The sequence below is a fragment of the Toxotes jaculatrix genome, chromosome 14 (assembly GCF_017976425.1).
Source record: "Toxotes jaculatrix isolate fToxJac2 chromosome 14, fToxJac2.pri, whole genome shotgun sequence".
Classification (NCBI taxonomy): Eukaryota; Metazoa; Chordata; class Actinopteri; family Toxotidae; genus Toxotes; species Toxotes jaculatrix.
In genome coordinates this window covers 15338525-15362211 of record NC_054407.1, presented here as the reverse complement: position 1 = coordinate 15362211, position 23687 = coordinate 15338525, and the positions used below count along the sequence as shown (strand labels likewise).

At 42.5% G+C, this 23687-nt stretch overlaps 2 protein-coding genes across 2 annotated transcripts in view; one reads left to right on the top strand and one right to left on the bottom strand.

Annotated features, from left to right (window-relative positions):
- Positions 1–1450: 1450 nt before the first annotated feature.
- mep1bb (meprin A subunit beta b) lies at positions 1451–7713 on the top strand. The gene is made up of 14 exons (XM_041055459.1): positions 1451–1525; positions 1635–1653; positions 1743–1793; positions 1897–1940; positions 2059–2137; positions 3036–3153; positions 3307–3485; positions 4097–4315; positions 4583–4735; positions 5396–5611; positions 5711–6178; positions 6303–6482; positions 6872–7016; positions 7491–7713. Exons 1-14 carry the CDS (start codon positions 1451–1453, stop codon positions 7711–7713), a joined length of 2169 nt encoding a protein of 722 aa, XP_040911393.1.
- A 337-nt stretch (positions 7714–8050) lies between these two features.
- Positions 8051–23687, bottom strand: part of phlpp1 (PH domain and leucine rich repeat protein phosphatase 1) — a 41905-nt gene continuing 26268 nt past the window's right edge. The window contains exons 3-17 of the mRNA XM_041055455.1: positions 22825–22950; positions 21822–21970; positions 18430–18576; positions 16729–16956; positions 15217–15419; positions 14761–14821; positions 13971–14066; positions 13148–13303; positions 12595–12795; positions 12268–12430; positions 12041–12171; positions 11681–11794; positions 11088–11282; positions 10732–10960; positions 8051–10637 (exon numbers count right to left, since the gene is read on the bottom strand). Of these exons, the coding sequence (XP_040911389.1) occupies positions 9315–10637; positions 10732–10960; positions 11088–11282; positions 11681–11794; positions 12041–12171; positions 12268–12430; positions 12595–12795; positions 13148–13303; positions 13971–14066; positions 14761–14821; positions 15217–15419; positions 16729–16956; positions 18430–18576; positions 21822–21970; positions 22825–22950 (3522 nt within the window). The 3' untranslated portion in view covers positions 8051–9314. The remainder of the gene's footprint in view (positions 10638–10731; positions 10961–11087; positions 11283–11680; positions 11795–12040; positions 12172–12267; positions 12431–12594; positions 12796–13147; positions 13304–13970; positions 14067–14760; positions 14822–15216; positions 15420–16728; positions 16957–18429; positions 18577–21821; positions 21971–22824; positions 22951–23687) is intronic.

Below are 23687 nucleotides of genomic sequence, written 5' to 3'. Positions count from 1 at the left end.
CTGTGCAGTTTTAACTAACAATGCATGCTGGGAAGTCTGCTATTATGCTAATTTTGGTTCTTTAAAAAACTTTATTTGAGTTAAGCAGTCGTTGATTCCTTCCCCTCACCATTTCAGGTCAACAGACTTCATGTCAGAGCAACACGTGTTTGTAAGTTCTGAAGAGGTTCTTGAACTAGGAACTACAACTTTTTGGTGAATTGACTTGAAATTATAAATCCAATATATTTATGTTAAGCTAATCAGAAATTATAAGTTGGTTCCCCAAAATTCCTGCAAGATGTTTTACAGTGCATGGACTGGCTGCTTAAGTCGCCACACTTTCCCATGCTATGTATCATGACTCATCTCATCTGTAAGTATGATTTTCCACTGCTTATCCCAGCCCTACAGTATACATTCTTTAATATAAAATCTCATAGTTGCTTTTAAGTCACAGGAAAAATATGGCCAGATCCTGAACTGCATCAGTTCAGCTCCATTAGTCCCATCTATTCCATGAACCCATCTTTTAAGTAGTATAAAGCAGGCACCGGGAAATATCAATAAGTAATCACCAAAGCCTAAAATATGACAGCACCAAAGCACCCAAAGTCTGTATGAATGTGACAGCTGTGTTTGATTGTTTCCTCCGCTGCGTCCTAGTTCCACCATAATCAAGGGAACAATAAATTGAGGCCTTATAGATTCATTCATTCATTTATTCATGGTCAGAGACAAACATTCAGTGATTAATTGAAAAACAACTGGACAACTGAGGCTCATTGGTCTGATAGTCAAGTGCTGCAAAAGAATTGTATGCTTATTTGAGTATCAGTTAGGGATTAGTGTGACACAGTAATGCTACATTCTTACCAGAAATTGCACTTTCAAATATATAAGTTGTAGCTATAGAAAGAAAGAAAGAAAGATGCCAACAGGTGGCACAGGTGTACTTGACCTGTTGGTGGGCAAAACGAGGTATACATTTGTGGCTCTTACTTTCCTATAGGTGACAGCTCCCTCATGTGGAGAAGCTGCAGCCAGCTCTTGTCATTGAAGTACAAACCAGTTCCATAGTAGAAAATGGTTGATAAAAAAACCCCAAACCTTTACGTTAAACTTTGGAGGTAGTAGAACTGGTTGTTGCAGGACATCACTACCTCTAAATGCATTTGTCTTATTCTAGCAGGCCATTAAGCTGCATGACTGTTACGCTGCCCCCCCTCGGTTCACTGTTTCACTGCACCTAATCTGTAAATGTGTAAAGATTTGTTAGGAGATAGTGGAGTAGATTGAAGGTGTTGTGCAACTAAGACCCTTTACAGCTCTGTCAATTATCGACCTGTGATCACATGGGTGTTATTCGATTCCCTGCAAGGAACTTCTCTTTAATTTCTGTGACTGACATTTAGCCATTCTTTCTAAGTGTCTGTCACTTACTGTCCCACACAAAGGGACATTTTAGGACATGGCAGGAGGAAAACCTACAGGTGTACTTGTTCTTCACATTGCTTGCCTCCTTTGTGGCACTACCCTTTGTTTGGTGAGAAATTGGTTTAGTCTGTTAAGTTACTGTCGTGTGATAACTAGAAACTTGATTTTAATATTCTTGCAAATCAATAACATTTCTATTTCAATTCTCTTTTGTTTAGCCTGCAGCAAAAGTATTAGGTAAGTGATGTTTTGCAACAAACTCAAAAAAAGTTTAAGTTTCTTCAACTTTATTATTGTCAACTTTTCTACCACTTCTGCTTTCACAGACTATGATGTGGACGGTGGACGGGACCTTGACATTTTTGACATCAATGAAGGTATGCAAACAGGAGGAACAAAAGATACTTCAATCCCTCATGTCTCCAGATTATTATTCAGTAACCACTGTAAAGCAGCTTTCTTTGTGCATGGTCTTCACAGAGGCAGGGCTGAATCTTGTAGAGGGGGACATTGTGCTTGATGAGGTACGTTAATTAAGCTGTTCTTCATTTTCCACTGCACAACTGAATTTTGTAAAGACAGTTTAACCTTGATTCATTAAGTGGTTCCTAACTCTGTGACTGCTTATACTGACCGCTACAGAGGCAAACTCGAAATTCCATAATAGGGGATGAGTACAGGTGGCCAAAAATGATCCCTTACTACATGGAAGACGACTTAGGTAAGAGTCCCTGCTGGAACAAAAAAAGCAAGCTCCTAAATGCTGTTTAAGGAATATTTCTGTATGTACAGTGTAGTTTTAGAGGAATGTGCATTGATTTCTACAATATTTTCACATACAGTGATTCTGTGATACGAGACTGCAATCCTTCTGTAAGAAGTGCAGAGCTACATTTACCTCCTTAAAGTTGTAAACAAACAAAACTGAATTTTCACACAAAGGATTTCCTTCTTTCACTCATAATTACTATTATTATTGTTTTAATAATTTAATGAAAGCAATTGTTTTGTCTGGGGTCCTTAAAACCTCAGGCCCTCTTCAATAGCTCAGACAATCTAAATCTAAAAATATTCGTTATTGCATAGTCTATGAGATATAAAATATAAAATATTTCCTTTTTTGGTGTTAAAGCAGTGCTTCATTTCCATATAACGTCACATATTAAAGTTCGTTTTTTCCACTTGCGTGATTTTCTACACATTGAGCTCTAATGATGTCAGGAGAAAAGAAAAGCAATATTTAAAATGACAGACGGGTTATTTTGCTATTATTATTTTTTCTATACACATAAAACAGTGGGGCCTGTAGGACCCCAAACAATGAAGGAGCAAAAATCGATGCCAGCAAAACATTGTTTTATCAATCTAGCAACACCTCAAAAACAATCTCAGAGTTGCTATTGTCTTGAGCCGCTTCAGAGCATGTCCGTACATGTACTGTACGTTTGATGTTTGCACATTTACGACTGAGGCAGCGAGTGAGACATGACAGCCTTATGAGAGATGTAATCTTGAACTTTGACAGGCTTAAGTAATTTAGCAGAGTCCTTTTATGAATTTACACATGATTACATTTAACCTTAAGTGGGAATTTGTAATACATTTTTTTTTTACTGCAGAGATCAATGCAAAAGGTGTGATTCTGAAAGCTTTTGAGCAGTACCGGCTCAAGACCTGCATTGACTTCAAGCCTTGGAGTGGAGAAGAAAACTACATTTCCATTTTTAAAGGGGGCGGGTAAGACACAAAGAACTTTTATTTGTTTATGGTGTGTTTACCTGGATTAATACATTATATGTTCTCTATTTTATCATTACAACAAAAGTCCTTCAGATAAGACATTACAGATTTTGTGATGTTCATAAAGTAATTTTTTCCTTTCTCCAAAAGCTGTTTCTCCTCTGTGGGAAACCGTCGAGTTGGGAAGCAGAGATTGTCCATAGGGACAAACTGTGACCGCATCGCCACCATTGAACATGAGTTCCTTCATGCTCTGGGTTTCTGGCATGAGCAGTCCAGGGCAGACCGTGATGATTATGTCAAAATCATGTGGGACCGCATCTCAGAGGGTACTGATACTCCTCACAACTAAATCACAATCAGTTTGAACTCTGCCCAATCGTGCTCCCATATACCATTCTTGATTTCTGTTTGTCTGTGTATGATTATAATTTTGTCAGACTGAGGAGAGTAGAGCAAGTTTCATACATTACATTTATACAAACATAAAATTTACATTCTAATGAAACAGAAAAATCATCAAGAGGTTTCTCATGTAGAAACTTCAAGGAGAGCATTTCATACAGCATTTGATTTATTGCTTGTGTGATAAGCATGTGCATGTGTTGTTTTCCTGGCTGCATAATTTTAAAAAGATAAGCAAAAGTCGTTATCATCACATCAGGAAATATCACACTATGTATCTTAGTTGCATTGACCTCTGATCATCAGATTGTTAATCAATCAAATCCACTATAGTCTGCCATTAAAATACAGAGTACTTTGATTTGTCAGCAATTTTTTGTTAAGGCTTTAAACACGTCAGCTATTGATAAGCAACTTTTATGAGAGATCCTAATAAAATGTTTTGAAATCCACCCCTACATTTGGAGGATGGAATAAGACACAGTGACAATGAATTAATCTGCACTGACACCTTTATTTATGATTGATCTTCAAGGTAGAGAACACAACTTTAACACCTACAATGACACCACCTCCAGCTCACTGGGCGTACCGTATGACTACGGCTCCATGATGCACTACAGTAAAAACGCCTTTCGCAACGGCACTGAGCCCACCATCGTCACCAAGATCCCTGCTTTCAGTGATGTCATAGGCCAGCGTATGGAGTTCAGTGACAGTGACCTGCTCAAGCTGCACCGGCTCTATAACTGCAGTGAGTGACAGCTACCACCTGAGCTGTGTTGTATTGTCTTTAATCGAAGTGTGGTATCAGCTTGAACTACCACTGTTAATTCCATTTAAAAAAAAATTCTGATCAATAGTGTCGATGTTAGCTGTCAATAAGATGGCTTAACTCACAAATGTTTACCACATGGAAATATATGACTAAGCAAAAAAGTCCCCTTACTGTGTAACTGACTGGTTTATAGCAGTTCAAAGTCTTTCACCTGTCTATGTGTGATAATGAAATGTTCTCTAGCCCAGGGATCCACCTTCCTGGACTCATGTGACTTTGAACGTGAGAACATCTGTGGAATGGTCCAGGGACAAGGGGACATAGCAGACTGGGTCAGGGTTGCCAATGCTCCTGGTGGACCTGACATTGACTATTCCAACATGGGCAAATGCACTGGTGAGAATTACCTTGGAGGGATATGCATGACATGTGATGCAGATACATGTCTCTGCATTCAAGGATAAGTTCACATCTTATTCAATTCCACCTTAAAACAACACTCACATGCCTGTACATACGTGGAAAACTTTTCACTCACATCGCTGAAATCATTCCTTTCACCTCATACATTGAATGAAAATAATCCCTTTCCAATGCAAAAAAACTGTACGTGAGTGGGGACTAAATCCACAGTCCCAAAGTGCAATGGAACGAGGCTTCAGCAGTCTGTGTTAGTTAGCCAAATCAAGCTGGTTATATTCAAAAGTCATGGTCTGTCTAGTATATTTTGTTGAATATACTCTTATTATCCCACCACCATAGCTCAGCAGGAAAACACTGCCCAGCAGAACACAAAGAGGGAATTTCACAATAAAATACCACATTTTGGAAGATACCCACTTGATTTGTCTGACTTAGATGGATGAAAAGCTGTTTCTATATACTTTGAGGCATGTTAGGACTGTTTTACGATAGACTTGAAAAAATGTGAACCTATTTTTTTAATCACTGCAAAAATGATAGACTGGCCTGTAAAATCTTCCATTGTGAACTGTGCAAAGTAAAAATAATGCTTAGGTTTTGACATGTTTAATGAATCGACATATTGATCTTTAGGTTCTGGATATTTCATGCACTTCAGCACTGGCACAGCCAACACTGGGGATACAGCTCTGCTTGAAAGTAGGCTCCTTTACCCCACAAGAGGTTACCAATGTCTGCAGTTCTTCTACTACAACAGCGCCGGCCCCAGCGACACACTGAAGATCTATGTCCGAGAGTATGACGAAGCTAACCCCAATGGAAAACTGCGGTTTATAAAGACCATAGATGGTGATCATTAGTAATCTTATTACTGCTAAAAATCCGCTGTTAGAATGTCGATGGTAGAGTGTTCATTAAATTCTGTTATTCCCTCATGTGCTATAACAGGGTCCCCTCAGGAGCTGTGGCAGCTGCACCACGTGAGTCTAGACGTCAAAACAAAATTCCGCGTAGTCTTTCAAGGGACCAAGGAGGGCTCTGGGCCCTCGACAGGAGGACTGTCACTGGATGACATCAACCTTTCCGAGACCACCTGCCCAGAGTTTATATGGCGTGTGAAGAACTTCAGTCATGTTATGGAAAACACCCCAACAAACACAGCTATCTTCAGCCCCCCATTCACCTCCAAAGAGGGTTACACTTTCCAAATGGAGCTGTACCCCAGTGGAAAGGAAGGCTATCCTGGAGAATTGTCAGCCTATGCTCATCTGGTGGCCCGTGAGGGGGACCCCGAGCAGAAATGGCCCTGCCCCTGGAAGCAGATAACCATGATGCTGATGGACCAGCACCCACACATCCAAAAGCGCATGTCTAACCAGCGCAGTGTAACCACTGACCCCAACATGAAAGCAACAGGTGCAGCTACTTTCAGTGTCAAAAAGATTCAATTTAATTTTTCTTTAAGTAAAAACAAATCATCAAAATACATTTTTTACTGTAATACTGTATTTCATCTCATTTTCAACATCTTTTTATACAGACTCTGACAATTTTTTCTGGGATGACCCTCGCAAGGTGGGATTTGAAGTCACAGACGCAGATGGGTCCAAGTATTTCCGAGGGCCAGGCGCCGGAACTGCGGTGTATCTCACTCACCTCAGAGCCAAGAGCAGGGATTTTATCAAGGGAGGAGACGCCATTTTTCTCCTCACAATGGAGGGTAAAAGCACCACAAACTTGGAAAGTGAAATGATCAGAACATATGAAGCCTGTCACTGTGTCCAAACATATGAAAGATATAAGGGAAGAAGCTAAACACTTATGGCATAATAATAAACCTAATATATATAATGTAATAATGTGGTTTTACCACATCATGTCTTATCATATATTATATCAATTAATTTTCCATTAGTATTCTTCATATGCATGTCTCCCACTCCTGCAAATAACACTTGTGTATCAGCGATGCATTATTACATCCATAATTCATATACCCACTTGTCAGAAAAACACTAGTCAGTCATGCGATCCAGTCACTGCCTGTTCATTTCATGTTCATCAGTGCTCCTCTACTTGGATGCAATTAACCGCTCTGTCCCTCTTCAGATGTGTCTCATCTAACAGTGAATCAGCCTCTGCCTTCCACAACAGTAAAGCCTGTCACCTCTTCACCCTCATCTGACATCTGCTTCAGTGTGCAGTGTCTGAATGATGGAGTCTGTGTGGTGGATGAAGGGAAAGCTGAGTGCAGGTGAGCAGCGCTTTTTGACTGCTAAACAGCTAATGGAACAATCTGCAGGCCTCAAAGGGTCCTCTCTCTTCCCTTTTTTTTTAAAGTAAAAATTGAGCAATACAAATTTTCATTATTATTAATGGAATAGTTCAAACCTCCTGGTTCTAGCTTCATATTATCCATCTTACTCTTACTCTATCTTCTATTCCTTCTGGTATAAAATATTTGAAAAAAGGTAGTTTTCCCAGTGGGTATTTCAAATATTTGATGCTGATATCTCAGATCCACACTTCATCCTGATGAATCCTTATAACAGCTAGAAAATCATTTCCATATTCAGTCATATTCCCTCTCATCTTGTCCTACAAGGATAAGTTCTTCTTATATTTACCTTCCATCAATCTCCTTCTATACTTGCTCTGTATGAGTGCTGGGAATACCTGCAAGTCTGATTTTCTCTCGTCCTCGTTATTTTTTCCCCCCGCTCTCCAGGTGTGTGGTGGGTGATGACTGGTGGTACTACGGCAACAACTGTCAGTACAGGGGCTCCGTCATGGATAAAACCACCCTTGCACTCGCTTCTTCTCTGTCTGTACTGGGAGTCATGCTGGTGATTACGGTAGTCAGTGTCATCTGTGTGAAGAAGAGGTATAAGAAACGCAGTAATGACAACAGTGTTACTATGGCAAACATGAGTGTCACAGACAAACTGTAGAGGGAGACCCTGAACTTTAAAATGATAACTTTGTGAGCAGAAGAAAACAGCAACACAGAAGAAGACTTTAAGTAAAATAAATCAATATTTTTCAGCTGAATGTTTATGCTTAAAATTTTGTACAGCAGGCTTTGTTAAATTTGTAGAGTTAACTCTAGTGCTAAAAGGTAAGCCATTATATGAGATTGCCCCCCTCTGGTCAATCAATGTATAAACACTACAACAATGTCAGAATATTATTGTGTTAAATAAATTATTTTAAAACTAAGTTTTAAATGAATGTGTTAACAACACATCTTAACTAATTATTAAAAACAAGTCCCAGACAGGATGACTTATATTCACAAATTTAAAATTTATTATACCAAAGACAGGAACATTTGTGTTGTCTCTTTTCCATGTGGATATATTTGTTTGTATTACTGAACTTGACACAGTCATGCCGGTGATAACAGTTACTGTAGGAGGGAGGTGAGGTGGGACTAATATTACCTGTGGGAGTCCATGTATGTATGCGTGTGTGTGTTTATCTGTGTGTGTGCGTGCATGCAAAGATCTGTCTATTAGTGTTCATTAGATACAGTGATGTTATATTGCATGGAATGTTGGGCTTTCAGACCTGCAATTGCACATACAAATTTGTGTGGGTGTGTGTATGTGTGTGTGACATATCTGTGGGTCTACATTGTAAGAAAAAAGGGGGGGATACCTCCATAACAGCAAACTCTTGGTGAACCACACATCCTCCCCACCATTAAAACTTTCACCGACATACAGGTACACAGTTCCTTTAAAAGCATCAGTATACAACATTTCTCTTATTTACAATAATTGGAAAAAAAAAATCACCATTTCTCTCAGAGAAGATTAGTAAAAGTGACTGAGTCACCATAAAGAGTATGCAACTCCTAGGAGTTAGTATTTCAAATTTCTACAAAAAATTTCTATGCCATTTTACAGGCCAAGAGCCATGATTTACTGATGAAATACAGTATTTTAATTGCCCTATCTACAACAGTTAAGTGTGGTATTACTAGTGTACCATTCAACATAGTTCACTGATAATAAAAAGATTATGTGTCTCTGTTTTTAAAAAGTTCTTTCAGCAACTTCTCTGCTTTCACATTAAAAGATATGGTAAGTTCTTACAAAACAAACAAACAAACCATGGAATTGTTACCAATATTAACAAGTGTGGTGGCGAGCTAATGCTATTGTAAAGAGACTAGTGTTGATTACATACTCAGCTGGTTGTCTAATGTAAAAAAACAACGTTCCACAGTCTGTGAGAAGGGCACGACCATGGACACCAGAAGTTGTGTCCACAGACTTTTCAAGAGGGTTGAGTATCATTAAAGGGCTCATTTGCTTGTTTTATTCTATGAGTTGCTTGGTGGTAAAAACAGGTGGAGGAGTTACAGTGCATGGTTCTCCAAGGAATGAGGCTGTGTAGAGCTGGAAGGCTTTCATGTGCATTTTACAGCCTCAACTCTTTTTTTTTTGACTGTATTTGGGGAAAATCAGAGCGGTTAGGTCAATGTAAGGTTCTGTGCATGCTGCCACTGGGAGGGAGATGAGGCTGTAGTTGGCGATGTTGCTGTTCAGAGAGGGGTGTCGTAGTAGTCTGTGGGCTGATCAGTCCCTGGCGGCTTTTGCTGTTTCTGCTGATGCTGCTTCATGATTTCCTTCACCTCCTCCTCCAGCTCAGGGGGGATGATGAACTGGTCATCTGGGTCTGGCTGGGCTGGAGCTGTGAAGTATCCCCCGGATTTTTTAGAGGGGGCGTCAGCAGCCACCTCAATAAGGTTGTGACTCTTTTCCTGGCGTGCCACTGACCCATTAATCCTCCTCTTGCCAGCTGACTTTCCTCCATCCGCACCTCCTGCTCCGACCCCCTGCCACGACTCGTCCCTCTCCAGCCCGTTCTCAGCCTCACCGAGGCTCATGTCGACACCTTCCTCTAGGGGCTCTGGGGTGCATGGTGGTGGAGGAGGTGGGGGGAGTGTCAGCAGGGTGCGCTCCTGACTGGCAGATGAGGGTAATGATGTTTGGGGTGATGAAGAGGAGGAGGAGGACTCTGCTTTGAGGCAGTGGACATCTGCCTCTACTTCAACACGGCTCCCATTAGAGAAGACACCAGCAATGGGCTCCTCATCCTCGCTGTCCAGGCCGTTGTCGGACAGGGCGCTGGAGAAAGTGGCACTAGACAGCTGCCTCTGGAAGGAACCTGTTAAGCAGGCAGGATGGAGGGCGCAGCAGCTGCGGGCAGAGGGCAGCTCTGATCCTGGGAACAGGTACTGACAGGGTTGGGTGGTTGTGTGGGCCTGCTGGTGCTGTAAGGACAGCGAGTGGGCCTGATTGTGCAGGTGGAGGTGAGGATGGTGGGGCTGATCGTGCAGCAGCACCAAGGAGCTCTGTGGTGGCTCATCAGAGGAGGCTGTGGAGCCCACCTCACTGCTCATCTCGCTGGTACTGATCTCACTGCTGATTTCACTGCAGGAAGAAGGGGGCACAGGGAGGGAGCCATCTGAGGGCCGCTCCTTGATGGCAGAGGATGATGGGGGATAGGGGCCCAAGCCGGGGCTGGGTGGAGGCTGGGGAGGCTCAGAACAGCAGCAGGAGCAGCAGTCCTCACTCACACTGAGCTGGACCACAACAGCGCTGAGGCTGTCAGTGCAACCGTATCCTTGCGCGAGCGTGCACAGCTTCTTAGCAGCTGCCAGGCCATCTGGGACGTTTCGAACAGCCTCCACAGCCTCGGTTGGAGACACAGCATCCCACAAGCCCCGGCTTCCCAGAATGAAGAACTCATCCTGGGGGGTGAGAGTGACTGTCTGCACGTAGGGACAAGGGATGACGGATGGGTAGAGGAAGGAGTAGCCCATGATTCGTGTAGAGTCAGTCACGCCATTCACTTTGTTGTCCTGTGGAAAAAAGTGTAAACATCAACATAGTGTTTGCATTAATACACTCCACATTGATTTCCACTGGGATATGGTTTGCTTCACGGATCTTTACCTCTGTGATGATAGCCCTGTGCTGTCGGATCCTAAGGTATTCCTCCTCCAGCCCTACATTGTGAAGCAGGGACAGCGACAATGGCTTTCCATCGCGGCACAGGATGGCCTGGCACTTTCCCACGTTGGCAGCTGTGAGTGTGAAGCAGCCACCAGGGTCAGTGGGGTCATGGCGAATGTGACACAGAGCTGCCGAGCCACCCAGTTTCTGACCTGCAGTCCCAAGTTTCCTGCAGGGGCAGAAGAAAAAGGATATGGGAGGAGGGGTTTAATTGTGCAGATTGTAGGTTTTGTTTTATAAAGTAGAAATCTGCCACATACAGTAGATGTACAATAAAAAAAAAGCCTGTCACATACCTTTGCATGACGAGGAATGTGTTGGCCATGTAGTCCTCTTCGCTCTTGGTCTTGTGTAGTTCTTCAGCCAACACATCGTTCATTGTGCATTGCAAAAGGTAGGGTACTTCCACATTCCTGTCCCCATCAAACACGCCGTACAGTGCTTCACGACTCCCACAGAAACTGTTTACCGAAAGGGCCGCTACGCACAGTCTGACAAGAAAACGACACACAAAAGAGGACCATGACGTCATTCGGTTGAGTCATGTGCTCTGTTAGGAAACAATGAGGGCTTCAAAGACATAACTCCTCCGTTCACATATTGAACATACTACTCCACACACTAATGACCTTGTATATGGAAATGTGGAATCAATATGTACAATTGCTCGACACTGAAGAGTTGAACTGGCAGTTTAGCCCATGCAGATTTGTTCTGTCATGTGAGTATACATGATTCATGTTTTCAATAAGCACCACTTCAATATTCCCTTCATTTGAGTCATCTGGCTTAAACAGTGCTCATTCTCAAGAGGCTTGGATTAGCGAGGCTTTGCTGGACGAGTGTGATGGCGGCTTGTTTTTTTCATCATTGTCTGATCTGAACTCACTTGTTCTTGACGCCCGAGGCCTCTGTGTAACCATGACTCCACACAGCAGGCCCACCAGATGCCTCGTTCGACGAGAAGGTTGGAGGCGGATCAATACGGAAGCAGCGAATATTGCTGGAAAACAACAAAACATGAAAGAGATCACACACACAGTATCACGGTGAAAGACACATAAACCACTGAGAGGATTCCAGACTATTTCTGAAAGACACAGACTATACACTGAATGTATAAGAAAATATTAAACATGGAAAATTTTAAAAAATACAGGATGAAGTTACACAAAATCTTAGTTGTAGTGGCACCAACAGATCTATAGAAGACCCGTATAAAACACAAAGCAGAGAAACGATGACATACTTGAGCTGCTCGAGGGTCTTGTGGTCCAGGTTGAGACGAGGGTTTCCAGTCAGGTCCAGCTCCTGAAGCTTGGGAGGCAGATTCTCTGGAAGAGTGATCTCGCTCAGCTCATTACAGCTCAGATCTACACACTTGACAAAAGAGGACAAGATGTCAGTACTCACCCATACATGCATATGCAGTACACGCTTAGGGGCTCACACAGAGTGTTACTGCTACTGGCTTACTTTCATCTCCATCAGCTGCATGACCTCAGGAAAGACCTCGATAGCGTTGGAGTGAGCGATGAGTGTGTGCATTCGCCGACAGTTCATGATAGTGGTGGGCACAGTCTTCAGCATGTTTCCGCTCAGGTCCACCTCCTCCAGCTCCTCCAACTTGGCCATTTTACTGAAGGACAAGACAAAACAAAGGGTAAGCTGAAGTGTGTAAAATAGTAGAAGCAGCCTGTGGATGCTCACATGACTCCCTCAGTCATGTGACCTTTCGCTTAAACGAGTGGATAGAAAGAGGAGGTAAGGGTCAGACTGGAGTGTACATTTTGTCTTCTTTACCTGGCTGGGAAGGTCTGTAGATGGTTGTAGGCCATGTGCAGAACTCGTAGGTGTGAATGGCCTGTCAGCATGGGTACACACTTGTCAGTCAACCGGTTATTGGTGAGGTAGAGTTCCTGCAGGATGCTGTGACTCTCCTCTGATAGGCTGGAAGGTGGCAGGTGCTCCAGCTTGTTGGCTGATGCATTTACGCATCGTAAGCTGAACACAGAAATTGAATTACAGGCTCATTTTTGTTTTCTTTCAGACAGGGACATGAAAAATGGAGGTGAGTCACTTTAATTACAAACTTTTGCATGAGTTCCTACTTGTGTGACACCCATTAAAACACTCCCTTCTCTCATCCTTCAAGTGGCTGGTTGTTTTTATATTTCCCTGGCTGTCATCCTTGCCCTTGAGTATCTTGCCTGCCCTTGATTAAAACTTCTATCCATAACTTCTGTCCTTCATCTTTGCATGCCTGCATTTTGCCCTGCGCTTAATCTTCTTTTCAGGTGTCGGGTGCATTATCTGATGAGAACACATATTACTTCCAGCTGATGATTAATGCTACCTGTCAGATTTGAGGAACAGGTTGCAGGGGAGCTCCACCAGTTGATTGTGCTGTACATCCAAAACCTCCAGCAGAGGGCGCTCCACTCTCTCAGGCAGCTTCTGCAACTGGTTATGTCCTGAGCTCAGCTTCCTCAGACTGTTGCTGCATAACAACCTGCAGCATGAAGAATTTACAGATGGTTGGGTCAGAACTAGAGCATCAAAAATAAATATATATGCTCTTTTGAACCTACAGTTGTATGTTATAGATGGATGGAATGATGGGTTGATAGATAGATTGATAGATCAATAGATAGACTGATAGATGACATGACATGGAGGGTGAACAGGTGGCACATTATGCATACACACAACTGGCTTGTGTGAACTGTAATGGAAGTAGGCTGAGACAGTCGTGGAAACGAGGATAGTGCAGCAGGAGGATGGGGGCGAGGATGAGGATGTGAAAACAGAAAATAGCAGCGCCTCTAGTGGAGCCTGCAGCTGAAATTCATCATTCTGACACTTATTGGGTAAAAAATAAATCTGCAGACACTGAGGGGACCAGAGGATGAGAGAGATGGAGAAAGAGGGAAAAAAAATATGAAAAGACAGAGACAAAGAGAAAAGGAAGAAGTGAGCTGCGTCTGAGCCGACCTTCTGAAAGGCTATATAAAGAGGAAGAGAATCGAGGAAGGCTGTGGAGGTTACAGGCTATCTGTGTGATTTATGAGGCTCTATGGGGGATAGATGACTGGCCGGCAAAGGACAGTGAGAATAATGCTGCGCTGTACTCCATTTACAGGCTTTACGGACACTTTCACTGAGAGAAAGAGACTCACCGCGCCGGGAGCTCAGTGATGAGGTTGTGGCTCACGTCCAGAACTTCCAGTTTCTTTGCTTCACACAGCCAGTCTGGCAAGGACTCCATATGGTTCCTACAGGAGGAGAAGGTGTGATGATGATAAATTATGTGCGGTTTGTAAAGTGAGACACCTAACAAAGAATATAATATAATGGTATACTGCATGTATTTGAATTCCCAACAGTCCTATTCTAGAAAAGACAAGGCAGCAACTTCAGGTGGATGTAAATTGGCTTTTTTTTAATTCATTTTTTGTAATATTATAGAGTCATTTCAGTCATCAGGTAACTGAAGTCTCAGATGTGCTGTGTTTCAGACAAAAACAGCAAATAATAATCACACCTCTCAACAGATTATCTGAAGTGTGACATTCTCTCAGGGCCAAAGTGGCAAAAGGAATCAAAAATAAAATTATAGTACAGCACACGTTCCTTTTTTATAAACCCTAATGAAGCTAAGCACAGAAGCCTGTCTCTCACTTAACAATCAAAGCTCATGTCAAAGGTCAGGGAGGATACAGTTAAACAATGACAGCCCTCTTCAGTTCACACTGCACTACACTTCCACAGATCCTTTTACTGTGTGTTTAAGTCATGCAGTTACAAGCTCTTTTTTAGCAAATTTTCTGATTTACACTAAACAACTACTGCTCTTATTCCCTTGTAGGATGTACTGTAGATAAGCTGCAGTTTCAAAATAGGTTTTTCCCATTAGTACTGCATTCCTTTTTTTGTACGCATTTGTGTACTTTTGGGTTTCTTCCTCACCTCGAGATATCCATGTAACTGAGATTGGATGGCACAGGACTGACATCCAGTTGTCGTAACTCTGTAGGGAGAAATCCAAACACATTAACCTACAGCAAGGACAGACGTGGTCTATTACAAAAGCAGGTAGATGGAAAATGGAGGGGAGAGTTTAGCGGAGGGGAGCCTGACAAGTTAGGGAGGGATGACAGAGAGACACAATGAGACTGCAGCAAAAAAAGAAAATGGGTGCATGTAGAGAAAGGAGCATGGAGTGAAAGAGTTATAAGGGAAAAGAAAGGCGTGACATCTGCAAGGTGAGACATATCTTACAGATTCAGAGAAGAGAGATTCATATGAGTGATTTATGTTTAGAAATAGGTAAGATGTTGATGATGTGAGAGGGAAGGGGATCTGTCTTTTCTCTACACATGATTGCCCTTGCAGAGAACACGGAGTCCTGCGTGCCAAACCCACCGTTGTTGGAGGCGTAGATGCCTTTGAGCAAGCAACCTTTGGCCTTGAGGCTGGCGATGCGGTTCCTCTCGCAGTGAAGAACCTCCAGTCTGGGGAAGACCGAGGCGTCCAGGTCTGTCAGTCTGTTATCCCTCACATCCAGCTGGGTCACGTGCCTCAGCAGGTCAGGTTCATCTGGCACCACACTGGAGATTTTATTCAACCTGACAGAGGGAGCATGGAGGAGGCAAAGGTTCAACTCCAATTGGATCAGGATGAACTGCAAAGGCTGTGGCCTTTCTTATAAGGCAGGGAACATGCCTCGGGTGATGGCTGATATACTGTCCAGCTGCTTGAGTTCTGTTTAACTTTCAGTGGCTCTGACAATACCATTTATGGCAAAAACTGATTAGACATAAAATACATAAATATATTATTCAGCTCCATAAACAAATACCAGGATTTGGTTCAGGAGATTCCGATTAAAGCAACAGCAATCTGTAACTAGGAAAAATCCAGTTGTGAAATGAAAACAGAGTTTGGAAAAAAACTGCAGAATTGCAATGAAAATAATATGCCTTTATGTCTTTATCAATGCTGTTATTGTGTAAGGAAGCAGGAAGAAATTATATTTCACTATACTGAGGTAGGTTTTAGAATCTTGGATCACTGGATCATTTCACAATTTCATGGTATTTTGTCTGCTTATTTTTTTTTGGTTTTAAAACATCTTGTTTATTTAATATTATACACTTAATGTATTCTTCCTCCTTACTTATTAAAAACAAAAAAATGCTCACTGACTAGATTAAGGCTGAAACTTGCAGTTGATTATTGTAATTTTTTGATTAATCTGTCTTTTTTTCAGTTAACTTATTAGAAATTTACTCTAAAGATTTCCCAAATTCCAAGACAGCTTCTCTGTCTGGAAAACAGAACAAAACCCAAAGATTTAAAATGACATGAAACAGAGAAAAGCAGCAAATCCTCACAGCTGAGAAGCTTAAAACAGCAATTGTTTAGCACTTTCTTTAGCACCATGGTTAAGAAAGTCCTGTTTTTTTTAAGGAACAAGTTTCAAAATAAGACCACAACCTTATCAGAGATACCAACTGATCTTTACCCAAACAAGTGAAGAATGCTAGAAAACGTATTTACTGACCCTGTTTAAGCAAAGTCAGAAGAAGTGAAGTATTAACTGGAAAATACTGCAAGTCACTACAGCTCTGTACTTTTCCGAACAATGGGAAGACACCTGCTGGAGCCACTACAGGCAAATGATTTCTTGATTCCGTGCTGTCTGGCTGTCTGATCGTGTTTTGGCTTCCTCTTTATGTTTTTGTTTCTATCATTAGTGGGATAACACGTGTCACTGAGTGCAGTGCTTGTTAAATGCATGACTGGGGATTTAAACTGGTGTTTGTTCTTGACAAAGTCGTCAAAGATCACTTATTAAATCCCTATTACAATCTCACGATCAAGATGTTTTTTTTTTTTTTTAATATTTGCAATAATTTGTGTTTACTGCTGTACCTTAAATCGATGTGTTTGACTCGGAGCAGTCTGAAATTCTGCAGGGTGAGTGTTTCTAGGTTGTTGCCAGCCATGCACAGCTTCTCCATGGAGGCCAAACGCTCCAGCACCTGGGGCACGTGGTTGAACTGATTGAAGGAAAGGCCTAAGTAACTCAGTCTCTGGAGGGAACCCAGCTCATTGGGCAGCTCATCTAGACTGTTGCCATCCAACAGGAATGTCTGCAAACTGAGAGAGGAACATGAGATTAGACGATTGACCTCATTGACAAAAAAAGGTGATAGGCAAAGATATTTCTTTATTTGCACAGATAGTGTAGCTCAGGATCAATGACTCTGTACCAACTAGGACTTGTTAAAAAAATTATTTGAAACCACTACACTTAACATCCAGCAGATGGCAGTAGTATCATAAATGCCCCACTGGTCACTTCAGGAATTCACAGGCATACCAGATCATTCCAGCAGATTAACTTTTCATCTAGCCTTGTTTCAACCCACATACCCATGTATTTATTTTCAAATGAAGTTTCAGTTTGAAGTGCATTTCCTATCCAAGCTGTCAGTACTGACAAATCCAAATTACAGAACAATGCAGTATCATATATTGTTGTAAGAGCGGCAAATTGGACAGACATAACAACACATGAATTATTAAGTTTAAGGCCCTTATTTCATTAAAATTTTAAATATTTTTGCATTTTGCTGATAGTCCTTTGTAGAGTGAGTAATGGGGCTTTTCCAGAGGCAAGTAGGCTGATACTGGAGCTCAACCAAAACTTAAAATGTTCTGAGTGTTCCCATGGGGGAAAAAAATGGTATTCAGCCAGCAAAATCAGCTTTCTTCCGTTCCTCTTGAAAATGTTGGCCCAGAACTAAGAATTCTGCAATTTTTGGAGGGAAGAATAACACTCTCTCCAAGTAAATCTAATATCATTTCTCAGCCACTAGAACCAAATTGAAGCTCCAGTGGTTCATCAAAGAGACATCAGTGTTTTAATGGCAATAGAGACTGCAATGAAATGCAAGAGGCTTGCAAAGAAAAGCTAAGAAAAAAAGGATTACAGATTAGCCATGTAACAAGCTGAAGAAACTTTTAAAATGACAACAGAGAATATTAAAAAACTGACCAGAGCTTTTATTTTCTTGTGTCTAACAGAAAATAAACAGACCAGGGACAGGCCATGACTCAGGCAAAATGCCACTGGAAAGCACCACAGATGATCTGAGCAAGTTGTGTTGTTGTTTGCTCACATGCTGAAACTAGCAAAGTACACCATGGTGGTTGTTATAATGCCACGTGCCTGTTGCTAGGTAACACTTGGCTGCGTAAACTTTTTACACTCAAACCAGCAAAACTGCAGTTGACCTGCGGTGAAAAGATTCACTGGTTCCCCAGCCCTGAAATGGCATGAGTGCACGCACTGGTCTCATGTCAGCAGAAAAACCCCTGCCACAAACGTGAAGGAGCTGGGTAATCACCAACATCAAAGTCTGCCAGTAGCAGGGGGAGGTAAGGTGAACACCAAAAATGAAATCAGTGATTCAGTAATCAACAAATGAAGAGCAGCTATAGTGCATTTAGGATGGAAACTACAATATGTCTGCACTTAACTTAGATCTTACAACAGAAATACTGTTGGTTTCTTGTCATAGTTCACATCAGCAAATTCTGTATCAACACATTCCTGCAGTTACTTACTTGGTCATAGCTCCCACAGAGCTGGGGACAGAGGCCAGATAGTTACAGCTGAGGTTGACCTCCGTCAGGGTGGGGATGTCACAGATGGCCAGGGGAAACTGACCAAGATGGTTGTTGGACAGGTTGAGGCTCCGCAGACGAGAAAACCTGCAACAAGACAGAAAATAATTAATGACAACTCAGAGAGAGCTGGGAGAAGAGAAGAGAAGAGCATATGAGCGAGTGATTGGAAATGTAGTTGTATCTTGTCAACATGAATATTGCAAGAGAGTAGAAGATGTTCATAAATATATTAATGAATATATTCATGGGTAATGTAGCAAAGTATAGCTTACACTGAATTTGTTTACGTGAAAAACACACAGTCAGGTTCAACACACCCATAAACAAAGCCTTCCTTAATACTAGAACTAAACCTCCACATATGATTGTTGAGCAAACAAACACGACACTGACGCCTGTGTTGTTCATTCAAACACTGATGACCAGTGATATTTGGCGTAGTGTCCTATGGGAGAACAGTGACCTTCAGAGGGGTTATCCCCTCGGGGGGGGGGGGGGGGGGGGGGGGTGAAGGGAACAAGACAGAGCAAGGGGGAAAGGACTCTGTCTTTATTTATACACCTTCACACATACACACATGTAACCTGCTATCACCTATCAAGTGCACAGATAGAGCAGCTACGGCAAGTCAGAGATTGGCAGCACGCCATATTAGTACCGCAGGCTGGAGCAGCTGCTTAAACTAGCACCACTGACTTTCCTCCCCATGTACACACACACACACAGGTTACACACACACGCACACAGTATATCATGGTGATGGAGAAAAAGGCAACCGAGACGTCAGGGCTATTGATTAGGTTGGCCAAGTATTTCCAGCTGAGGCAGGCAGTAGGTGGGGTTGTGTGGGAAAATGTCATTCCACCATTAAATCAACCTCTGCAATCTGCTGAGTAATGCTCATACCCCTCCTCAGACTCTCTCCTTGTCTGTGTCATGCACTATCATTCTGTCCTATCATGCTATCCTCTTTTCTCCTTACTCCTTTCCTTCTATAATCACAATTACAACTAATAATTTTTAACAAAGAGAATTATCCCCAGATATGCAATTGCCGCATATCCTTGTGAAGCCTTTTAGCTTCTTTTAGCGCTCTGTTTTGGTTTTCCTCCACACAAATTCGATCTACAGCCACTTTTTTTCTTTCAACAAAGAAGTTCTGATAAACCAGCTGTGTGCTACCTGCCAAGCACCAAAGAGCAGACAGACAAAGTTAGCAACTAGTTAGCTAAACCCGGCTGGACCAAAATATTTTTCTCAAAAGTTGCTGCAGACCAACACAGAGCTGAAAGGAGTGAATACTGGACTTGCGTTTGTCAGGTGGACAGAAACACATCACAAAATGACTGGTAATTCTTCTGTGTTGTAAATTGTCTGCTGAATGTATAATAGGTGACTACTTGCTGACACTTTCACTATATCAGCTTCATAAGGTGATATCAATATCGGTTTAGTTTCATCTGCTGCTCAAGGAGGCCCCCCAAAAAATCACTTAATGCAAGTTTAATCCTTTCACTTGGCCTTAAATACCCCCTTTCATCTCAATTTTTGTCTTTCAGCCACTACGCTGACCTCCCTCTCCCTTTCCCTCTCCCTTCATTTCCATGACTTATGCCCTTCGTAACTCGCTGAACCATCATACATATGTAAATAAAAAGGCCAAAGATTCAATCATATGCATGGAACATCAGCCATTACCCTCAGTGAGTGGTGACCTCTGTCTCAGAGTGAGACGCATGATGGGAAGGTAGTCCCATGCCTGAGGAAAGAGCCAGTATCCCAGACAACCGATTATGCATATCTGATTGGCAGTTCACCCACCAGTTAGTATTTGGCCAGAGAGAGAAGACAGGGGAGAGGCATGTGGCAGGTTTGCACATTCCATTGCTCTTGGAAAAATACAAAGCACTATGACTCCATGTTAGATGTCAGGGAAGGCCAGTGTTTATACTGAAACAAAAACAGACTCTCACACAACTGTCCACACCAAAACACACCACCCACCTTCATAGAGGCTACACACAGAGTATTATTGTTCTTGACTCTAGCTTTTCTGACTTCATTCTCTCAGGGGCAAAGTGGTAACTCAAGTAACTCTGCTACATGTTTCTATATGTCAAAACTCCTCTATTTTCAGCTAACTATTTATCTCTTTCTCATTACTGACCTCTTTTTCTCTCATGCTGGGTCAAATGCGGATGAGCCTACTTAGGGTTTGGCAAAGCTAAATGGATGTTATCTCGCATGACCAGCAGGGGAGCTGTGCATCACTTGCTCATATTTTAAAAACTAGTTATTTCCCTCGCATCATCTTCTTTATAACACCAGTCATTATCCAGAGGATTAAAAAAAAAAAAATTATGATGATCGAGTATAATAAAATCCTGACCTACTACTCATTCATAATTCTCTATCAGGAAGGCACACAAGCATGCAGGAAAAAAAACATGTAGAGCCACACACATACACACACATTCCTCTGCTTGCAGCCATCTTAACAAGAAAAAATGCCATACTGTATCAAGACACTGCATGCACTGACCCCAAATCTGTAGCCTAAAGCCACTTTTCTGTTGCATACAAGCAAGCAACTCTCTCTCCCTCACACACACACACGAACACTGGATAATGCAAACACATTCTAAGGCATCAGATTCACACAATTTATTCAGTTAAATGGTAAAAAATCTTTTGGTAGTAATCTTCAGAAAGAGATGCTCTGAAAGTCGTGCATGTGCATGCATGGATGCTGATTCATGCGTGTGCACACACACGAACACACATACACATACGTCTTGGATGTGGGCTTTAATCTGGGTCCATGTTAAGCATGCAGCAGATGGTGCCCACAGAGAGAGAGTGAGGGAGGCCAGGGACATTAAAAGCTTCCCTGCAGATGCATCTACCCTTCTGGGCTCTGGGCTCGTTTGGCCTGGCTTGGTACTGCACAACCCTGGCTAGCCTCTTTGGCTCCTGTATGCCAATGGCCCCAGTCCTAGCCTGCTCAGATTGATGGCTTGCAAATTGCAGGCAAAAGCTAATGCTGTCCAAACCAGCCAGCCATGACCTGCTGTGTCCAGTGAAGCCTCACTGTGCCTCGTCTCTCCCCTACTCGTACAACAACCCAGCTCATCTCCTATTGTGGCCAAATCATGGGCTTTGCTAAACCTTCTCAAGTCTCATCTTGCCCAAACCAGCCCATTCAAACAATCCAGCACTGTGTCCTTGACCTGTAACGCCTCCTCAAATCCCTCCTTTCTTTGTTCATCTTCCACTTCTTACAGTTTAGCCTCAGGTGTGTTTACTGTAGGTTTACGATGGCACTGTACCTCTGCAGCTGCTGCAGCCGCTGGTCTGCAGGCAGGAAGTTGTGTTTGAGGTTGAGGTGGGTGAGGTCGTGGCTGTAGAAGAGGTTGGGAGGAAGCTGCTCCAGGCTGCAGCAGGACAGATCTACCGAGTTGATTCTCTGGGACACCATCTAGTTTGAGGAGGGAGGGAAAGAGAGAAGAGTGGAGAGGTGACAGAGAGAAAAAGAAACATTGAGTTTAACAGGATTATCTCTTCCACACAAGACTTTACTGGTTCACTGTGTGTGTGTGTGTGTGTGTGTGTGTAGCCTGCTGCAAATGTCATTCAACAACCAATCTTCTTAGGATTAGAGAGTCAGAAGAAGTCGAGGGAAAGTCCAACAGGTTAGTGACCTAACATCGTACATTACATCATCGTGTAATCTAGTTAACTGCAGGTGCACAGAGCAGTTAACCCGTGATCATTTGTTAGTCAAATTTACAGCAGCACAGAAGCTGAGATCTTAAATGAAATGACAGCATAAACGTCCCACTCGTCTTAAAGGAGAAATTCTACAGTCTGTGAACTTGATCCTTTCAGAGCTCGAGTTAGCCAGAGGCTCAGCAGTTGTCACTGGGGCACGTGCTGCTTCTATCCAGGCTCCTATTCTGAGTGGCCCTCTGGGTGCTGGTGACATGCATGTCCCTGTTAATATTTAGAAAAGAGGTTTCCTGGCTATGGCCTACTTGAGTTCAAATGAGAGAAAGGAGATAGAGAGAGACATGAGATGTGTGAGTCCACCCAGAGACACATGGATTATATACTAGAGAGTGGACAGCAGTGAAATATGTGCAGTTTTCAATCCACTCAGCTCATCCGGGGAGTGGGACTGCAGTGGGTGTAGTGCTATATTTTCACACTTCAACTTGCAGTCACGCATGTTCTGACATACAATGCAGCTGACCCATAAGTAGCGCTGGGGAGCATATGCTCATGTTCTCCTTTTCTTTCTCTATCACTCAAGCGCATGCACACACCCAGTACCTTGGCAGCGTGTCTGTGCCAGCGCAGGTGCTCCGTGAAGCTGTCAAAGCTGACGTAGTAGGTTTGACTCTGAGGCCCTGCCGAGCTGAAGGCCAAACAGTGATTGTGCTTCTTCACCTCCTCCACCTGCAGCATGACACACACACAAGAGTGACATGAGAGTTTGAAATACTGACATCTCTGACCCGCCTCTGAATATAAACGATAACCTCATGCCTTTAGAGTCAGCCAAAAGGGGGAAAGGAAGCGGAGAAGAAAAGCTGACACATGGACGTCTCAGTAGATTAGTTCCTATTTGAAACGGCTTCTGCTGAAGGAAATAAGTTCATGCTTAATGGCTGTGGGGTAAATAAATTCAGTCAACCAGAAGCACACATGAAACTATATAAGGCACGCATGATCATATAATGAACACATGTGCGTGACTTGAGTGAGAATAAACGTGAAATTGCTTTTTAGACACGCAGTAACACATATTCAATCACATGGACTCTGTGAATGAATGGCTGACTGGTTATGGTGCCTGAATAGAATAATGGCACACATACACAAACACCACCACATACAGGCACATGCAGAGGCACTGTGGGGATGAATGGTTGACTAGAGGTCATGTGTTGTGTGAGAAATATTTAAAAAGTGGGTGTGGTGGTGTTTGGAGTGTCTTTTGTGTCAGGTAGACGAGTAGAAAGGGCTTTTCAGGAGAACCCTTAGAGCTTAATCACAGGCCTTATAGATACAGAGATCCATAAAATAATAAGCAGATAAAGGTCATTACGCTCAAGATTATAGCATATCTTGAATGTCCAGATCAGAAACTGACAAAAATATCCGTGCAGGAAATGCTGTAAACAGGATGGAAA

What these genes read in the sequence shown, in the direction of transcription:
- mep1bb (XM_041055459.1), top strand. Translation starts at nt 1,451, where the DNA reads ATGGCAGGAGGAAAACCTACAGGTGTACTTGTTCTTCACATTGCTTGC. An exon ending in GGGACATTGTGCTTGATGAG is followed by an intron (nt 1,941 to 2,058) that starts GTACGTTAATTA and finishes TGACCGCTACAG; the next exon opens with AGGCAAACTCGAAATTCCAT. An exon ending in GTTTATAAAGACCATAGATG is followed by an intron (nt 5,612 to 5,710) that starts GTGATCATTAGT and finishes GTGCTATAACAG; the next exon opens with GGTCCCCTCAGGAGCTGTGG.